The 19998-nt window shown below is 39.5% G+C and overlaps 1 protein-coding gene across 1 annotated transcript in view; it reads right to left on the reverse strand.

Annotated features, from left to right (window-relative positions):
* Positions 1-19998, reverse strand: part of LOC143284763 (structural maintenance of chromosomes protein 1A-like) — a 29926-nt gene that overhangs the window by 2214 nt on the left and 7714 nt on the right. Inside the window, exons 4-26 of the mRNA XM_076591734.1 lie at positions 19569-19717; positions 18820-18988; positions 18102-18314; positions 17080-17165; positions 16148-16196; positions 15276-15392; positions 14386-14600; positions 13520-13733; positions 10914-11125; positions 10264-10426; positions 9894-9952; positions 9448-9643; positions 8725-8790; positions 8255-8388; positions 7096-7217; positions 5108-5193; positions 4233-4451; positions 3424-3615; positions 2801-2913; positions 2097-2265; positions 1396-1574; positions 943-1012; positions 255-365 (exon numbers count right to left, since the gene is read on the reverse strand). Of these exons, the coding sequence (XP_076447849.1) occupies positions 255-365; positions 943-1012; positions 1396-1574; positions 2097-2265; positions 2801-2913; positions 3424-3615; positions 4233-4451; positions 5108-5193; positions 7096-7217; positions 8255-8388; positions 8725-8790; positions 9448-9643; positions 9894-9952; positions 10264-10426; positions 10914-11125; positions 13520-13733; positions 14386-14600; positions 15276-15392; positions 16148-16196; positions 17080-17165; positions 18102-18314; positions 18820-18988; positions 19569-19717 (3303 nt within the window). The remainder of the gene's footprint in view (positions 1-254; positions 366-942; positions 1013-1395; positions 1575-2096; positions 2266-2800; positions 2914-3423; positions 3616-4232; positions 4452-5107; positions 5194-7095; positions 7218-8254; positions 8389-8724; positions 8791-9447; positions 9644-9893; positions 9953-10263; positions 10427-10913; positions 11126-13519; positions 13734-14385; positions 14601-15275; positions 15393-16147; positions 16197-17079; positions 17166-18101; positions 18315-18819; positions 18989-19568; positions 19718-19998) is intronic.

The raw sequence follows: 19998 nt of genomic DNA on the forward strand, positions 1-19998 counted from the left end.
GTGTGGACAGGTGGGGATTTGTGTGTGTGTGTGTGTGCATTTGTTTGTGTGAAGAGGAATATCAGTTTTACTTAAATCAAAATGGAGATAAGAAAATTGTGTCTTGGAAGACAGTCAAACGGTCTTCTCACTGTTTGTATTGTAATGATTTTGTACATCTCCAGTTTTAGACAGGGCTATGAACTTTGCTCCCTGTGACTGAATTATTTCACCCCACACACCACCAAGTAACGTGGACAGCACAGCCGACTGACCTCAGGGTAAATGCCAATGAGGGCATCAGCTCTGTTGTAGAATTCCTCCTTCAGGGAAATCACGATGCACTGAAACTGGCTCTGGGACTGTTCACGGATATATGCAGCAACCTGTGTCACCAACAACGAGTGGTCCATGAATTGTCCACATGTAAAACAAATTGTTCTCTTATGTCCATCATTTTGACAAAACAACAACAAAAAAACCGACCCCACTAGCCAAATAATTATCACTTTAGCATATGCCTGCTGTACCTACAAAAGCACAGATTTTCAACAACAACAAAAAATCTTTTACAATTTTTAGAAGGAGATATTTTTTCATGGATCGTGCTGTGTCTGTGTATTTTCACTCCATTCTGTCATGTTTCATCTATTTGGAAGTCATTGAAAGAAACTGCCAAGGCAGACATGGGCATAACTGAAGAAAACAGCCCAGAACAGTCTGCTGGAGTGCTGTTGTGGTTGTTCCTTCTCACTGGTTTATAGTTTGTTCACTGTAAGTGATTTAGAAATGTATACATTCACTTATTTCAACACACACACAAAACAGAGGGGGCTTAAAAAAATTAAGTCTGGTGGTTTGAGGTGTAGAAGGCATTTGTCACATGACCAATAAAAAGACTTGTAACAAGTTTCCTCCTGCAATGTTTCAATACTCAGGTGAAGTTACAAAACAAGTGCTTACCTTTCCAATGTTTGTATTATCCAAAGCTGCATCAATCTCGTCCAGAACAAAGAAGGGAGCTGGCTGGTAACTGCACAAAGAAAGAAGAGCCCATTAGCACTTTGAATAATGCTACTCCTCTCAATGTTAATCAGATATTATGTCATCTAAATATCCTCCCACTCATATATATATATATTTTTTTATAAGCATTAACTGGAAATATCACAGCTACCTACATGCATCAGAAAAGTATATTTACAAGGTACTTAACATCAAAACGTGGCCTACAAGAACATGTCAGACACAAATCACACAAGACACCCCGCCCCTATACACACACCAACGATGCATGTGCGCACTATCCTATACTGAGAGTGATGGTGAGAAAGAGTAATGGACAGAGCCAAAGGCAGTCCACAAAATACACTGTGGAATACAGACCAAGACAGGTGTTGGAATGTGTGCACAGACCTCTGAATGGCAAAGAGCAGAGCCAGGGCAGCGACCGTCTTCTCTCCACCAGACAGGTTGTCCATGGGACGGAAACGTTTGCCGGGCGCCACACAGTTGTAGTTCACCCCATCCAGGTAGGGCTCCTCAGGGTTTTCCGGTCCCAGGAAGCCCTGGGCACTCTGGTTTCTGGCCAACGACTGAAACAACACCCCATTCATCGTACTATGGTTCTGAAGGCTACGGCAATCTGTTTACTCCCTTTCTCCTACAACCTCTTTTTGCAAATACAATGTAAGCACTCTCATCACAGCAACTTCTAAAAAATATATTTACAACTGATTAATTATCAATCTGAGAACTATAAAACAGCATGGTTTCCATTCACTAGACATTTATCAAATATTCAGAATTCAGAGAAATAGTTCTGCTGAGCCACACCTTGGTCATACAATAAGTACAAGAGCATCAAGTCTTATCTTGCACCAGTGGGATACACTGCAAGTATGTATTACACATGTAACTGAAAGGTGTTCAAAACCACCATTTGCTGGTTTTCATTTTACACATAATATAAAGTGTGACGAAAAAAAAATCTCAACAATATTACCTACCTGCAATCCCTTGTCTATACAAAGTGCGCACACACACACTGAAACAAAGGACATCACCATAAAGACATTTATCTGTGATGATCACATCAATATAAGGATGCCACCAACCTTGTAGATGTCATCAATGTTGTTGGCCACATGATCAAAGCAGTGCATGAACCGATCGTAGCGCTCCTTACGTATTTTTTCAAATGCTTGCTTCGCCTTCTTTGCTCTCTTTCGAGCGTTCTCAAACTCTTCTGATGTCTCCTGCAGCCTCTCTTTCACCCCATCCAGTCTGCACACAGAACGGGGAACAAGATGAATACTGGCAGCCTAACTGGAGGAGATATACCTGGCTATACCTGGATGAAGCTAAGATAGCACAAATCAGGTAGCTGTGGATATCTATGGTGGTGGCTTTTATCTACCACATGACTTTACTTGATCAAGATAGATACTGGCTACCTTGATCTAATCTGCTCACTTGGCCACAGTCAACACAAGGTCAATGTTTTTTCATAACTTTTTGTGTGCTAATGGCTACCATGTTCACTTGTTTTTAACTCACTATTCAAGCATCCATTATCATTTTCAAAAGTAAATAGCTTTTATTAAACTCAAACAATCAAGTGGCCTGAATTGTACAATAGATGGGAGGGTGACAAGGCAGAAAGAGAGCAGGGGAAAGATATTTAGGGTGGGGGGTGGTGAAGGCAATGACTGCATTTAGAAAACAGCAAAAACTGTTCCAGATGTAACAGCATTAGCCCTTATCAGAAATAAGAAATAGTGTGACAGACACCGACAGGGAGAAAGACAGTGGTTCTTACTTTTCCATGGCTCGCAGGTTGGGAGCCTGAATTCTCTGCAATGTGTTCTGCATATCAGACACTGTCTTCATCAGCTGTTCTTGAGCTTTCTTTATGTCATGTTGTTCATCCAGCTGCAACCAAACAGTATTTACCATTCATTCAATCTTGTCTATTTTCTAAAGCAATCAGTCTAACCTTGCTCTCTGTAAGAAAACACAAAACAAACAAAAACCGTAACAAATCAATAGGTTATTTTGTGCCCATTTTTATGTAAAAAAATGATATAGGTTGTAGACATAGTCTTAGACATTATTTTCCAAGACACAAGCTCAAATCAACTGTCAACTGATGGAGAAAACATGTTTTGCACAGACTGCATAACACTGATGATGGTAAACAAAAAACTGCTCGAGTCTTAAAATAGAGAAATGATAAAAGAATAAACTACAAACAAGTTCCTCCATCAACTAACATATGCTTTTTTTTCCTTTTCAAGCCAAAAACGAGCTGAAAACAACCGCAGAAAATGATAAGAAGAAAGATGTCTGGTTCCAACAAAAGCAAATACACAAGACTTTCAATCCAACAAATAACTATCCCTTTAAAGTGTGTTCCATAGTGTGACATGACCAGTGCCTCACCTCTCTGTACTCCTCGTCCAAGGCACTGTAGTTGACCAGAATCTGAGCCTCTCTCTCATAGATGGCCTTGGCCCCCTGAGTGCTCATGCTGTCCAGGGGGGTGTCCTGCGTGCCATCAGCCCCAGACATGTCCGTCTCCCCGCTGATGTCCTCCATTGAACCCTGGGTCAGCGGCAGTTTGATCCCCTCCATCTGTTAGCACAGGTAAAACACAATGATCAAGGGATAGACAGGTTTTCATCCTCACAAACATAAATATGATGAACAAGCAGTTGTACCTGACTGTCGGGTAGGGTGGAGAATGCTGAAGTAGATTGACTCCCAAGACCGAATCAGAATTGAAGTCACAGTGCATGTGACAGTTGGCCAATGGAACTGTTGGGCTCAGAGTTTGACCTTGACCTCAGTGTTATGTATTGTGTGATTGGTTGAACATGCAACTTTTATCGCATGGATCTGCAGTGGTGCTGAGGGTTGTCAGCTGAATAATGAATGCTTATCACTCTAATTCAATCTTCATGCCTCAAACCTTCGACTATAACCTGGCTTGGGTGCTTGTAAGCAGGTTAGCTTAAGGGGACGGTGTTCCATTTAACATTTTTGATGGGAGGGAGCAAACAAAACTTACCCTATGTGCACATGACCTGACTATTTGACATACATTTTGAATTGTTAAATAAATATTGTGTACCTGTCTTTTGCTTCTCTTCTGTTTGGGGGAAGGGGATGCAGGTAATGACTATGACACTTCTCCCTAATGTTTATTGCAGAGATGTGGATGTTGTTTTTGGCATTGCTGTCAAACCCACCTTGCAGGCTTTCAGCAGACTGTGGCGGTCAGCTCTCTTCTGCTCCAGCTTGGTTTCCAAGGAGTTGATGGACTTTTGCATGGCGGCGATGTCTTTCTGCTGGGCCGTCAGTCGCTTGCGCACCTCTCCTATCTCTCCCTCCATGTCATCCACCTGAGACTTCAGGGTCAGTCTCTGCTGCTTCAGGCGTTCTTGGGACTGCATCTCGTTATCAATCACCTGCAGGAGTTACCAGTGTTATTATCATTATCATTGTTGCTCACCACCCAACTCACCATACAGAACCATAATGTGCAGGAATACCCTTCTGAAAACTGACAGATATATCTAATGACAAAGTGGAACTCATGCATCCAGTATGGAATGGTTACATATGCAAAATAAAGTTGTTAAAAAGGTACTGCAATACTGAAGTGCTCTTATTTCATGTATGCTAATTCACTGTGTGTTGTGGTATGTGTGTGTGCAAAAGTGTGTGAGAGTGCGCATGTGTGCATGTGCATTCAATCATGTGAATCGGGACAAGACGAAAGACTGGTTAACCACACTGCTTTTATATTTGTTGACCATGATGAACATCTCTGTTAATTGAATGAAACCCATTGTGCAGAAACTGAAGGACTAATAACAATAAAGTAGCATACTAAAAAATGCAACCAAAAAAAAAGCATTTACCTTTCTTCCAAAAGGGTATTACTTTTACAAGATCATTACAGCAGCAAAATTTGACAGCACGCTTACAATCTCAACCCTTTAGTTCATTTTTTTGTTGGATGCTAGTACACATACCTCTCTTCTCCACAAATCAAAACTAAAATGCACATGTATTTTCTGAGACACTGAAGAGAATGCTTGTACCAGCAGGGTCAACTCACATTCATGTGTTTGTTTTCCTCGTTTTTCACTTTTTCATACTCCTTTTCATCATTCTGAACAGTTTTCTCCCACTTCGTGACCAGTTCTGCAACCCACAGTGTACACATTAGGCAAACTTCACATCAACTCACAGTGTACATGTTAGGCAAACTTTACATCAACTCACAGTGTACATGTTAGGCAAACTTCACATCAACTAACGGTGTACATGTTAGGCAAACTTTACATCAACTAACGGTGTACATGTTAGGCAAACTTTACATCAACTCACAGTGTACATGTTAGGCAAACTTTACATCAACTAACGGTGTACATGTTAGGCAAACTTCACATCAACTCACAGTGTACATGTTAGGCAAACTGTACATCAACTAACGGTGTACATGTTAGGCAAACTTTACATCAACTAATGGTGAACATGTCAGGCAAACTTCACATCAACTAACGGTGTACATGTTAGGCAAAATTTACATCAACTCAGTGTACATGTTAGGCACACTTCACATCAACTAACGGTGTACATGTCAGGCAAACTTTACATCAACTAACAGTGTACATGTCAGGCAAACTTTACATCAACTCACAGTGTATATGTTAGGCAAACTTCACACCAACTAACGGTGTACATGTTAGGCAAACTTTACATCAACTAACGGTGTACATGTTAGGCAAACTTTACATCAACTAACGGTGTACATGTTAGGCAAACTTCACATCAACTAACGGTGTACATGTTAGGCAAACTTCACATCAACTCACAGTGTACATGTTAGGCAAACTGTACATCAACTAACGGTGTACATGTTAGGCAAACTTTACATCAACTAATGGTGAACATGTCAGGCAAACTTCACATCAACTAACGGTGTACATGTTAGGCAAACTTTACATCAACTAATGGTGAACATGTCAGGCAAACTTCACATCAACTAACAGTGTAAATGTTAGGCAAACTTTACATCAACTAATGGTGAACATGTCAGGCAAACTTCACATCAACTAACGGTGTACATGTTAGGCAAACTTTACATCAACTCAGTGTACATGTTAGGCAAACTTCACATCAACTAACGATGTACATGTTAGGCAAACTTTACATCAACTCACAGTGTACACATTAGACAAACTTCACATCAACCAACAGTGTACATGTTCGACAAACTTACAAGTTACACAAAATTTACATTAACTCACAGATTAAACATTAGGCAAACTTCACATCAATCCACAGTGTGCACATTAGGCAAACTTCCCATGAACACAATGTACGCATGAGGCAAACTTCACATGAACACACAATGTACGCATCTGAAAAACTTCACATGAATACACAGTGTACACATTTGACAAACCTCACATGAACACAGTGTATACATTTGACAAATCTCACATGAACACACAGTGTACACATTTGACAAACTTCACATGAACACACAGTGTATGCATCAGGCTAACTTTAAATCAACAGTGTAAACAACACTGAGTTCAGCCCTTTGCCAGGGAAGGCAACTGTTGCTGTATTTGCTCTCATCCTCTTGAAATGAACAGTTCTGCTCTATCAAGTGGCTAAGGGGATACAATCAAGGATTTTTCTAAACAATGCCAAAACACATCAAATGTTAACTCTTTCAAGAACCTTAATGACTGAGCTGTGACGTAAGCGATCAAAATCCAGGATGAGTTAGACACATACTGACTGGCCCTGACACTTGGCACACACACTCAAACCATGATCCTGAGGTGATGCCCTCTCACCGGGTTCAGTCACTGCTATCATCTCTAAAATTCTCAGACAAATACAAAATCCAGCTATTTAGACATGAAAATAAATAAAATCTCCCCATTTCTGGTAAACTTGCTGAATACATGCCTGCAATATGGTTACCACACATAGACTGTAATGTGAGGTTCTGTTAAATCTTTATCATCCGCGTGTTTAAAAATTTCTGCCTAAATACACACTTGCTTGTTGGCCAGCCAGACTCACCCCATGTGTCACTGGACTTTTCACATTCGATCTGGTTCTGCAGCTTGAACTTCTGGTTCTCAAACTCCAGCCTTTTCTTGGCTCTCTCCTGCTGGGCCCTCAACTCACGTTCTTCATAGTGTCTGGACATACAGCACAGATGCTCCAGTACATTCTGACATGGATAGTTAAATCAGAAAAAAACAAACCCTGTTCTAAAATATTAAAAATACTGTTACTATGTTTCTTCGAAGTCCAATATCCACATTTTGCAGTCATTCATTCTCTAAAATGGTTCATGGTTTCAATGTTTATGATTCTGTCTTGTTCTGATAGCAGCAAGCCATTGTATGCCAGGGAGTACTTTCTGTGTTATGGGCTTCAAGTCCCATTTTCACTCTCATCTAAGAATGGGGTTTCACAGGAAAAACCTCCACCCTTGACCAATCAGGTGCCAATAGTGAGCTCAAACCCAGAACCAGGTGTCTTCTGCATCTGTCTGGGACAAAAGATTTGTCAACCTTTAATGGAAAAAGTGTCTATTGTGAATACAGATTTATGACTGGGCTTTGTCAGAGTCATGCACATTAAGCAGTAACCTGTCAGTAATACTACCCATCACCTTCTCATCAAATGTGGTTAATCAGTTTGAGACCTAATTCATACTTTCTCTAAGACCTGTTTGCTATTTCTCAAAAAGTTGAGAAGTGTGTCTGCAATGGTAACTGGGAGACTATCATGGGGGTTCGACACACTGTTTCATAAAGAGATGACTGAAAGTTTTATTGTCTAAAACTTACTGCATTAACAGATGGCCTCAGCAATGGCTTTAATCAGAACCACTGCTGAGTTGGAAATATTTAGATATAACATTTCCCTAATTTTTAAGATGCTAAACAGAGGCCAATATCCAATATTTTCACTGCCTTTGAACAATCATATATGAACTTCTAATGTCTTTTTCATACTTTTACTGTATTTAACTTTTCCCAAGATAATCTAATTCAAATAGACAAGAGAGAAAGACATCAATTGTTTTTTGTTTTTGTTTTTAAACCAGTTTGTTGTTTTGCCCCTAAATATTGGATGTGAAGAGCATTCAGTTGTACACTCCAAGGCCTTCATGAAATAAAAATTAGTTCCCTTTTATTTCGTTTCAAGCCACAAATAGAAAACTGACCTGATGTTGGGCACGCCAATCATGGTACAGAAATCAGCGAATACTTCGTCCTCCACTCGGTTCATTTTGTCCTTCAGGTGACGGAGGTCATCACCACGCTCTGACATCATGCGATCCAACTCGTCCATCCTCGGCTGCACACGGTTCACACACGGTGAAGTCATGCATACTGTTTGATTTTGACAACAGCTGCTGAAGAAAAATTACTTGACATTTACTCATTTTTTCTCCACCACCTGGTAAATTGAGACCACCTCTTCTAGATGCCCTTGAAATTTGTCAAAATCTGATAACCATCTGCCAAAGTTTGTGAACAATCCAGAAACACACAAACTATTTAACAATATTATTAGGTATTTTACCACTTTTGTTAAAACTTATTATGATGAGAAATGGTTACAGTACAAATATAACTGAAATGTGTAGACAGGATAAAAACAAATCCTTGCTTTGAAAACGTGTTCACTTACGTCAAAGGAGGCCTGCATTTCTGTGAACATGTTCAGATCTTTCTGGTTGTTGTTCACATGCTTTTTCTGTAAATGAAACAATACAAACACATCAACAGTGGTCTTCAATCTGACTTCATATCCCGTATCAATATTCAATGATGACATCAAAAGCAACGGAAAGAAATCTGGTCTGAAATCATTTATGTTCAAGTGATACATTTCTGTCCATTAATGGTCATAAAAAGAAGCAAAATGGAATCTTTCTCCTCTTTACCTAGTACCCACTTAACAACTGTTTCAAAACTTATCTGTGAGATGATAAAACACCAGTCAATATGCGCATCACTAAATGGTGAAATTACTTGTTAAAAGCTCGGTTAAGATAAACTGATGGACAAGGTAAATAATAACATACTTCAGCTTGCTGTGTACTGGCCTTCCTATGACAAACCATGATGGATTGAATTTCTTTGATCTCCCATTTAACTCAACCTGTCAACTTCAAACTGTGAGGGGGAAAATGTGCACACACACAACAATATTTTGACAGACATTTCACTGCCCTCTTTTGACACAAAGACTTAACAATTAAAAGAAATCTCAACCCATGTTGACTCAGATTTTAACTAATTTTGTTCATACAAACACTACCAGTCCTATCCAAATTGAACAAAATCAAAATCAATTACAAAATCTTTTTGTTTCTAGTAAAAGGGGGGGGGAAAGAGATAAAACACATACGGTGGTTTCCAGATCGTTCTGTGAGTATTTGAGTCGTGTCTCCAACCCTTTGATCTGTGAGCGCACGGTGTTGAGTTCGCTTTCTTTGCGCTGCTTCTTCATCACATCCTTCCTCTCTTCCATCAGTTTTTCCTTGCGTGCCTTCAGGTTGTTCAACATCTTCTCATCCCAACGTCGGGCCTTGGCTCTCAGATCACTGTAATTAACCACAAGCAGTTCTGACACACACACATGTTTACCACTGATAAGGAAACATTCAATAACTTGTCATTATCATGAAAGAACAATAAGGTATAAAAAAAAAAAAGACTTGGTCTTAATAAATATGACTGAACAAAATTATGATTTGATCTGTTTCAAAATTAACCTCCTCACAATTTTCTTTCTTTTGCATCGCAACCTGAAACACAGTTTTTGTTAATATTCATAAAATCTCTGCCACATACCTTGCACCACCTGAGATCACACCAGATTTCTGAAATAAGGTACCATCCAGAGCCACAGACTGTAAGGAAAAAAAACAGAGGGAAATACATTATGCATTTGTCACAGCAGCCAAGAGATTCATGAGCATATGAAAGATCTGATGAACTGTAATCTTTTGATAAGTTTGACTTTGTCCACATATACAAACAACCATACAACACAAATTCACTGAAATAACTGTTCATACGTGTATTAATTTTCAATGTAACCATTCACTGCCTAAGTCCATATTTTCAATGTAACCATTCATTCCGTAACTCCACACATGCATTTTGTCTCCATAAGGAAAACATCACAACAATAATACACACAAACATTTTTCCCACCTACCTTGTGTCTTTCTGGGCCCCCAAAGGCCACACGGCGAGCATCCTCCACTGACTCACAGACCAGGGCGTTGCCACAGGCAAACAGCAGTGCTTTCTTGATGACTGGAGGGTCATAGCGGATCACATCAATAACCAGCTTCACATTCTTTGGCTCATGGATATCCCTGCAATTCAAAACAAATAAAATACAATACAGAAGTTAAGAAAATTTTTACAAAGACTCACTATGCTTTTTACATATGTCGAGTCAAAAAAGCAAAAAGTGAGTTTTCATATCAAAGCACAACATAGTAGCTATGATGTTATTTTTTCCATTACTGTTCACTTTAAATCAGAAATGGGAATCATCCTTTATTCTTTCTTCTTTTTGATCAAACATTTAAGACAGCAGACTTAACAGTGCATTCTTTCTTATACAAACTGAACTGGATTTGTGCCAAAAACTTTATGCTAAAAATATTTTATTTCTAATACAAATATTCCAGATATGGTACATGTCCAGATATGGCACACTAATTTCCAGATGAGCTGAAAGATGTTCTTCCTGGTTCGAGCATTCTTAATGTTAAAACCAGAATCTCTCCCTACACACACACACACGAGTAACGTACAAGCAATAGTTTGCAATAACTCATAAACTATAAACCCCACCTGAGTTTTTCATTGACATTCCTAACATCCAGATAATCGAGGGGCAGGAAGGTCTCTGGCTCAATGCGTTGCTCCTTCATGTACTGGATGCAGTCCTTGGCAGTCTTCTCAGAGTCACAGACAATAGCGTCCATGTACTTGCCCAGAACCTTGGTGATGGCTACCTGGTATCGCTTGTGGCTGGGCTCACACTGGTCTATCAGTCGTCCATGCTGAAACAGAAAGCAATTACACCAAGGTGTCATCTATCTTGGTCATACATGTGTGGATATTACTTGTTAAAGCCCAAAGTAAAAGTAAAAAATATTCTAGCTGCAGAGGTACATCAACCTATCATCTCCTCTGCAAAAGAAAAGAAACCCATCTCAATTCTCATCCAAGACAATTGTAAGAGTAAACAGACACTAACCACACTGACATGGGTTGATCACTGGCACAAGAGAGGAGACAAAATAAAAAGTCAAGTCACTAAAAGAGACCCTGTATTCAGAGTCACTATCATCAAAATTATTATATCAAATGATAATGCACAGAAAAAAAGAGCAACTCAAGAAAATATTAACTCTATCATCTGCTAACAAAATATATCAAAGTCCATGAACTCTCTACCTCCAGTTTAGAACTGAGCTGACTAATCATGGTCCTTCAAGGTCTGTAACATCAAATGGCTATGTCTATGAGATTATGAACCACAAAGTGAAAAGATGTATTATCTTACTATCAAAGGACATTCATTTCTAAATTTAACTGAACTACAATACAAAATTACAAACTCACCTTTTTTTTCTTTTCTACAAATGTGAGAAGGCAACAGCAGCTAATAATAATAATAATAATAATGGATACTTATATATCACACTATCAGAAATCTGCTCTAGGTGCTTTACAAAAACGCTTTTGTTAACATAAAACATTACATCAATGTTACATACACACACCAAAATGTGACTACACACACACACACACACAATGCATAATACATTGTAACATACATGTGTACCTAACAGCTACCCTAACACATACGCACACATAGGCAGGCACAAACTTGCATAAACACACGCACACACTATACACATTCATACACATGCATGTAGTTATGCACACATACATATGTATACACACATAGTCAAGCACAGCTAACGCAAAGGAAGTGGACCTGCCACAACTGAACTTATTGCTGAGGGAAAAGGTGAGTTTTGAGATGAGATTTAAAAGATGCAAGGGAATCAGAAAGACGGAGGTTATCAAGGAGCTTGTTCCACATCTCTGGCGATTGAAAAGAAAACGATCTGTCCATAGGACTTACTTCTGATGTGAGGTAGCTGAGAAGTCGAGCATCAGAGGAAGAACGGAGCTGGCGAGACAGGGTATAGATATGGAGGAGTTCAGAAAGATACTTGGGGCCAGATCCGTTGACTGCAGAAAAGGTCAGAGTGGATAGTTTATAGTCTATTTGATCAGAAACGGGCAACCAGTGGAGAGACTGAAGGAGAGGAGAAACATGGTCAAATTTAGAAGCTCTGCAAATGAGTCTGGCAGTGTTATTATTAATTCGTTGGAGCTATCTAACAGATATTTGGGAAGGCCGGCCAAGAGAGGGTTGCAGTAATCCAATCTTGAGAGAACCAGAGAGTATACAAGTGTCTTGGTTGCATCGGTTGAGAGATAGTGGCGGATAGAGCTGATTCTACGTAGTTCCAAACAGGCAACTTTACAGATATTCGAAATGTGCTGTTAGAAGGAAAGAGACTGGTCTAGGATTACACCAACACTGCGAACAGAAGGAGAAAGTGAAACAGGTGTGCTACTGATCAGAACAGAGTCAGAAAAGAAAGGATGTTGACAAAACTTCTTTGGACAGGTTATCATAAATTCAGTCTTATCATCATTTAGTTGCAGCTTGTTGGGAGTCATCCAGTCCTTTAGGCCAGCAATGCACTCCCGTGTTTGAGTCACCAGCGCATCAAATTCAGCTATGGAAGCTGACTGATATTTTGCATTTCATCAGCAAAGCTCTCATGCGACATCGCATGGCTGATAATATACCACACAGAAACAACAAACAACAGCCGCAAGCTCTCATGCGACATCGCATGGCTGATAATATACCACACAGAAACAACAAACAACAGCCGCAAGCTCTCATGCGACATCGCATGGCTGATAATATACCACACAGAAACAACAAACAACAGCCAAAACTGACACAACAGAAACACTATTACAGACAACTAAAATGACAGCAATATGCAAGATAAGAGATGACAAAAATGTTTAACTTTAAGGTCCATTACCCTTTTACAGCCATTGTGGCAGTGACTTCATATCCACTGTGTCTAGGGCTCGGCATAGGAAGGCAGGGCCCAATCCTCTCCCTTTGCTGTTTTAATCTTCTTCAGTGGGAGTCAATTACCCATTCACACGAGGGTCAACTGAAGAAAATTAGAGTTACATGCCTTTCCAAAGGACATAACACTCTGCAGAAATGGGGCCTTGAATCCTGATCATTGGTGAACAATGTCAACCCAAACCAATTTTGTCACAGAACCTACTCATATACAGAGTGAATAACATGGATCACTGACAACTACCCATCCCTCACTCACCACTCCAGGGAAGAGGCGCTTGAGGTTTTCTAGCAGCTCGGCCTTCCTCATGGCGCGAGACGACTCGTGTTTGTCCACCTTGGCCTCTCCCAGCTGTTCCTGGATGCCAGAAAGCTCTTCATCTATCTCCTCCAAACGACTGCCTGCCGTTCCCACATCTGTTGACAGCTGCTCTTCTCCATCCCTCTGTTCTTGCAGAGCTTGTGTGCTGGACCTACACACAGGTTGGGGCGTCAATGGAAATTGCTTAATTAAGATATGGTATCACACCCAACGTCGACTGTCCTGAAACCCTCTTGGTCGAGTGAGTGGGGATGTAACTTGGGCAAGACACTCTCCACTATAATCAAATTCTAGCCCAGATAGTCGGGACAGCAGTTGCCTCCTCTGCTGTTCCAATGGCCAAAGTTGAAAAAGACTCACTATCACACATACGTAACTCCATGTTGTCATTTTCATGAATCCCCACAAATCAAAAATATTTTTTCTGATTTTCCAGTTTTCCAAAAAATTGTTTTCACCCAAGGAAAAACAATGGGCATAGCAGAGAATGAAATTTGTGAGAAAATAACTTTCGTAATCTTTCAAATCACAAAAACCTAACTTACATGAATATTACTTAACACTGAATTTTGAAATCATTATGCATCATAAAACTGAAGTACCTGTCACACTGTTTTGAATCAATCAATGAATACACATCAAACTGGACAAAATAACCAACACTGGCAGATCATACAAAACAAAAAAATTAAGGTTTTTGAACAAAACACAGAAAATAAAGGTTTTCAGACATTTTCTCATGCCATCAGAAAAAAAATCCCACAGATTTTAGTTACTTTGACTGACATGCACAAGAGACTCACTTGATATACTCCTGGAGTTTCTCAATACGTTTCTTGTTCTCCTCCATCTCGTGTTCCTTCTGTTTGATCTTGGCCAGCAGCTCATTCTTCTTCCGCAGCTCATTGTCATAGCGATCCTGGTCTGACTTTTGCTCGCGGTTGATGGACTCCAGCTCCTGCATGTACTTGGCTGCCCGGCGTCCTGCCTCCTCCTTCAGTCGGTTGTACTGCTGGACCTGTTGGTCAACACAGCACCGTCAACTCTCACTGCCTTCTGTCACTTTGCTTATGTCTGTCTCTAGGTCACCACAATTGTTTCCGTTTTCAACAACTCTCCTTTGGTCTGTCTGGTTCTGGGTAATGAGGGACAAGATATGAAGTGGGTGATAAAGCCACGAAGACTAAAGAAATCTGTAGCCCTCTTTATCCTCAGCAGACAAACAGTGCATTGGCATTTTCCTGCATGCCTCATTTACATGTATTCATCAGGTTATCTGTTGTGCTGCAGCCCAGAATCAATATTTCATAGTACAATTTTTTTTTAACCATCCAGATACTAAAATACATTTACCAAGAAAACTTCCACTGTTTAGATTTTCAACAATTACAAAAAACTTCTTTTATCTCTGAAATAGTCTGTTGAATGAAAATGTTTTAATATCAAGATTCTGCAGCAATTGCCGTGACATCAAGTTAGTTTAACAGAATCTTTTGGTATGCTGATAGGTCTCCCCTTCAAAGGTAGTACAGGTATTACATGGATATCACATACCATCTTACCTTGTTCTGCTTCAGTTCTTCATGTATCACCTTATGAAGGCCCTGGCTAACACCTTGGACATGTACAATATGTGACTTTTGCTCAACACTTACACACACTTTTCCCCTGTAAAGTCACTGTACATCCTTACCTGTGAATCCTCCAGCTGCAGGGATCTGCCCTGTGACTGGGACTCCTCCTCCATGCGTTCCTCAAACAGCTGTCTGGATTCCTCCACCTTCTCCAGCTCTGCCTCCATCTCCTTGATCTGAACACACAACATATGATGCTTTTTCACTTCCATTCTAGCTGATAAATATGAGTGTAGCCTTTCTCCACTTCCGTTTTCCCATGTGACTGATAAATATGAAAGTGGCTAGCTAACTTATGTGTGCCACTCTTCCTCCAAAATGACTTCAATGACTCCAAGTACAAGGAACATGTGTTTTTCTCCGTCTGCATTTACTGGTCAAATTCCACTTTTGGCTCATTTCTGTGTCTATTTGTTATATACATACCATCATATTCACCTCACCTTACTGGTGCCAGGGATGGAAGGATGATGAAATTATTTGTCTTTTCATAACATACCATATGCCAACATAGATCATGTAATTTTTAAGTATTTCATTTTCTGCATGTGCATAGGAAATTATAGCACTATGTTTTGCTTTCTGTAACTTCCATAAATCAGGATTGGTTTTGGTCTACATCAAAAACACAACTATTTAGTCTGGGGTTACCAACAATTACCAGTTACATACTCAGTATAAAAATTTTAAAAAATCAATGCAGGTAATGGTACTGAACAGTTATAAATGGCAAAAGTTAAACCAGAAATCTGTTGCAAAAATCAAAGGAATGGGAGGAGGGAGAAAGAGAGAAAGAGAGGGAGGTAAAGAATAAGGATGTGGGGTGGGGGAAGACAAAAAAGGAAGAAAAAAACAGATATTTGAGAGTTTGACATCCTGTAGAAAAACAAAATAAAAAACGACGACCAAAAAAGCCAAAACAACTACTTACAATCTGTTCATGGTTTTCATGTTTCTTCTTTGCTTGTTTCAAGGAACGCCTGAAAGAGAGAAAAAAAAAAAAAAGTTCAAAAGTAGTGAAATTCAACCTACAACCAATGAAAAATCAACACTGCCAATACCTTAGAGATAAGAAACATGATACTACACACACACACACAAACAGTGATGATAAATGCAGTTTACTTCAGTACTTTTGATAAGGAGGGAGAGAAAAGGATGATAAAGGACTGCTGGCAGACCACTGCATCACTATGTGAATACACATGACACTGAGTTGTTTTGGCAACTGGAGTGAAATGCAGATGAGTGTAATGTTCCTTTCTCCTTGAGCGATTTTACTACATGTCAGTTGAGGATAAAATGGTAAAAACAGCAATAATAGTTGTAGCATCAACAGTAATGTCCGTACTAACAGTCATAATTCTAATAATGTTTAAGTCAAATCATTCTGAGCCTTTCCAGTCAACATGTGTCAACTCTAAACACCAATCCCATCATTCTAACACATGCTCTAGATGACAACAACAACAACAAACAAACAAAAAAACAAAAAAACAAAAAAAAGGACAATTGACAATTTTCTTAGGAATGCATCCATTCCAAACAGTTCTGGGAAACAACACTTTAAGTTGAAATGGTCACCATGCCCTTAGACATACTGCTTATGAATATAATCTGATGTTAACATGCTTGTTTTATTTTTCTTTCCATTCTATGCAGTAGATTTCATTTCAATTTGAGTTCATTTTCAGGGTTCTCTTAAATCACACTGGTTCTGATATTATCACCATCATTATCTCAGCTTCCCCAATCATGGATTACTTTTATACTGAAAACAAACTCCATAAATGCAGCAAGATGTGCTATCAATTTTATCACCTTTGTTATTCAGACACAGAAAAAACATAACTGTATTCTTACCTTGAATTTTCAACCTTCCTCTGCATATGAGTTGTCTTCTCTTTGGCTTTTATGTATACTGGCCGTTTCTTGTTCAACTCCACTTCCTGTAAACAAAAATGTATGCATGAAGCATGTGAGGGTGTGCACTTTGCAAGTATGGACCCCCCCCCCCAACCCAACCAATCAAAAAAACAAACAAACAAACAAAACAAAAAACCCACAAAAAACCCACTGCATATCTGTGACAAGTCTTGTCCAAAAATTATGTCACTCATTTAAGACTCTCTCCACTTGGTCTCCTGAACTTTCTTCTTTTTCTTCATTCCCCACAGCCACTGGTTTCAATGTGTGAGCTTTACATGAATGACCATTTTAGCCCCGCCACTTCGATGACCAATTGCCCTTTGGGATGAGTACTCCCTGACTGACTGCAAGTGACTCATCTACTACTCATCAGTCGCATGAACCATACGTAAGGGGTTGGACTTGGAGAAACTACTTCAGTGTTTGTTAACTGCCAGTCTCACATGCACTCACTGCTATGAGCCGGCTTCTATTTAATCGTTTTCATCTCAGTCATTAAAGTTGCCATATCCTGTTTTTAGAAAGAGGTCTGAATGATATGCCACTCTGAGGAGGTCTGAAGAACTGAAGATTAAACGCATCTTTTGCAGAATATTTCTGAAAGTAAGTAACAAGCAAAACTTTTTTGGTGGAATGGCAACATCAAAAAGTACACTTTGCATGCAATGGGACAGTATGCAATGGGTGAAAGAGTTACATCCCTTAGGCATCTCTCCAACTTGGTTGGGCTGTTCTAGTTTGTGGGTGAGCAGCACCTCACTGAAAGAAAGGTCTGGGCACTCAGTCCTGGCTGGCAAGTACAGAGTAAAGAGCAAGATATAGGTCAGAAAGAGAAAAATGGAAACGTGTGATAGCTAGTGAGAGGGTGAGGAGAGAGACAGACAGACAGACAGAGAGGGAGAGAATAAAAAACAAAAAGAGTAAATGCAAGGGTTGAAGCCCAACAGAACACTTACAGATTCTTTAATCTGCTGTTCAATTTTGGTCAGCTCACGAGCGACTCGGCCCTGTTCCTTCTTCTTTTCCTTTACTTCATCCTCAATGCGATCCCGTTTCTTGGACTCCTTTTGCAGCAAGCCATTCTTCTTGCTCAGCTCTTCCGCCACCTCATCTATCTCTCGCTCATTGTGGTACAGCTTGAACAGCTGTAGATGGAGCTGTTTCTCTGCCTAGAAACATAAAAATGTTGCCACTTTTTATCTAGTGCCATTACATAATGAATACAGTGATTGTGAACAAAAAAACCCAAAAAACAAAAAAACCCACAAAAAACAAAAGAATGAAAATAATCTGAAATGAGTGAAAGCAATCAAATATATTAACAAAATGAACTGAAAGCAGTAAGATTATCAACAAAATAACAATATACTGATTATTGGGACCAAAAGTTTGGAATTAAATGTTTCTATCTCGCAAGTTGACAGTGCTGCAAAACAATATGGCCCAAGGCAGTATTTGGAAAAACCAAAATTAGAAAAAGCCATCATTGCTGCCTGTATATCAAAATCATAAACTTTGTCTTTAAAGAGAACAGGTGAAAATGTGTCATTCATTCTAATTTCCTTACACTGTTCCAAAAATACAAATACAAACAAAACACCACACACTACATCCATCCAACACACACACACACACATAACTCTGTATAGTCGTTAGAAAGCAAACACAGATTACCAGCTGTTGATTAAGCCTCTGGTAGCGCTCAGCTTCCTCTTTCTCCAGCTTGGCCTCCTTTTTCTCTGCAGCAATGCCTTTCTTCTTGTGATAGTTAAACTGTGTGTCTTCCTCTGCCTTCAGCATTTCTGCTCGTGCATGCTCATACTCCTCCTTCAGTTCTCCTGACCTGAAGAAACCAAATTAAAATGTTCTCTTTTATAAACGATTGACTTCTGTGTCTGCAAGCTGCTCTTTCCACATCGTTTCCCAGGAGTAGACACGTTTTGTTTTTATCCCACCATGGTCTGGAGGCAGTTACACTGTTTTCAGAGACTTTGCTTGCTGGGTATGTTTGCAGTTTCCATAACTCTCCATCCTTACACATTTGAATTAAAGGATGTTTAGCATATCTGTACTGAACTTATGTATGACTGCAAATGAGCAGAAGGTTATGGCACTAGCAGGTTGCATGAGGAGGTTAAACTAAAGCACCAGCAGTTTAACACTTGATCTAGGAATATAGAAAGATATCCACCTTTATCTTAACACTCCAGACAATGTTATAATAAAAGATGCTTGGCACAGAGGTCTCAGGCATTACCCATATTGCCAACAAGGACATCAGTGGACATGTTAAAACTTATCACTCTCCTCCCCTGCAAAATTCTGTAAATAGCTTGATCTAAGTTTTCAACAACCTTTACCCTGACCACAAATGAAAAACTGAATAGCAATACCATCAGCTGAAATGTTTCTTATTTCTTTACCTGCTGATCTCTTCAAACATGGCAGTTCGTTCTTTGGCGTTTTTCATGGCAATACTCTCCACAGTCCCCTGGAAGACCAGGAAGTTCTTGGATTTGACCAGCACCCCTATCTGCTCCAGCCGCTTGGCATACTCTTGGCCAGACACCGACTGCACAATGAGTAACAAGACAAATGAAGTACAATGAATAGTCATATTGCCAACAAACCAAATAAATGACTGAGGCCAACAAAACAAAACAATTTTTTTTACTGGGTTACATAGCCTAGCAAATTGCTACTTTAGCCTGCTAAATACTGATAAGAAACTGTACATCAGTTATATGCATAACTTATTTCAACTGATCAACCTGAGATGGTATTGCTGCTTTACTGTAGTTTACAACATTGTTAACATATATACCATTGTCAATCATGATATTCCCAATTACT

Source organism: Babylonia areolata, chromosome 8 (assembly GCF_041734735.1).
Source record: "Babylonia areolata isolate BAREFJ2019XMU chromosome 8, ASM4173473v1, whole genome shotgun sequence".
NCBI lineage: Eukaryota > Metazoa > Mollusca > Gastropoda > Neogastropoda > Buccinidae > Babylonia > Babylonia areolata.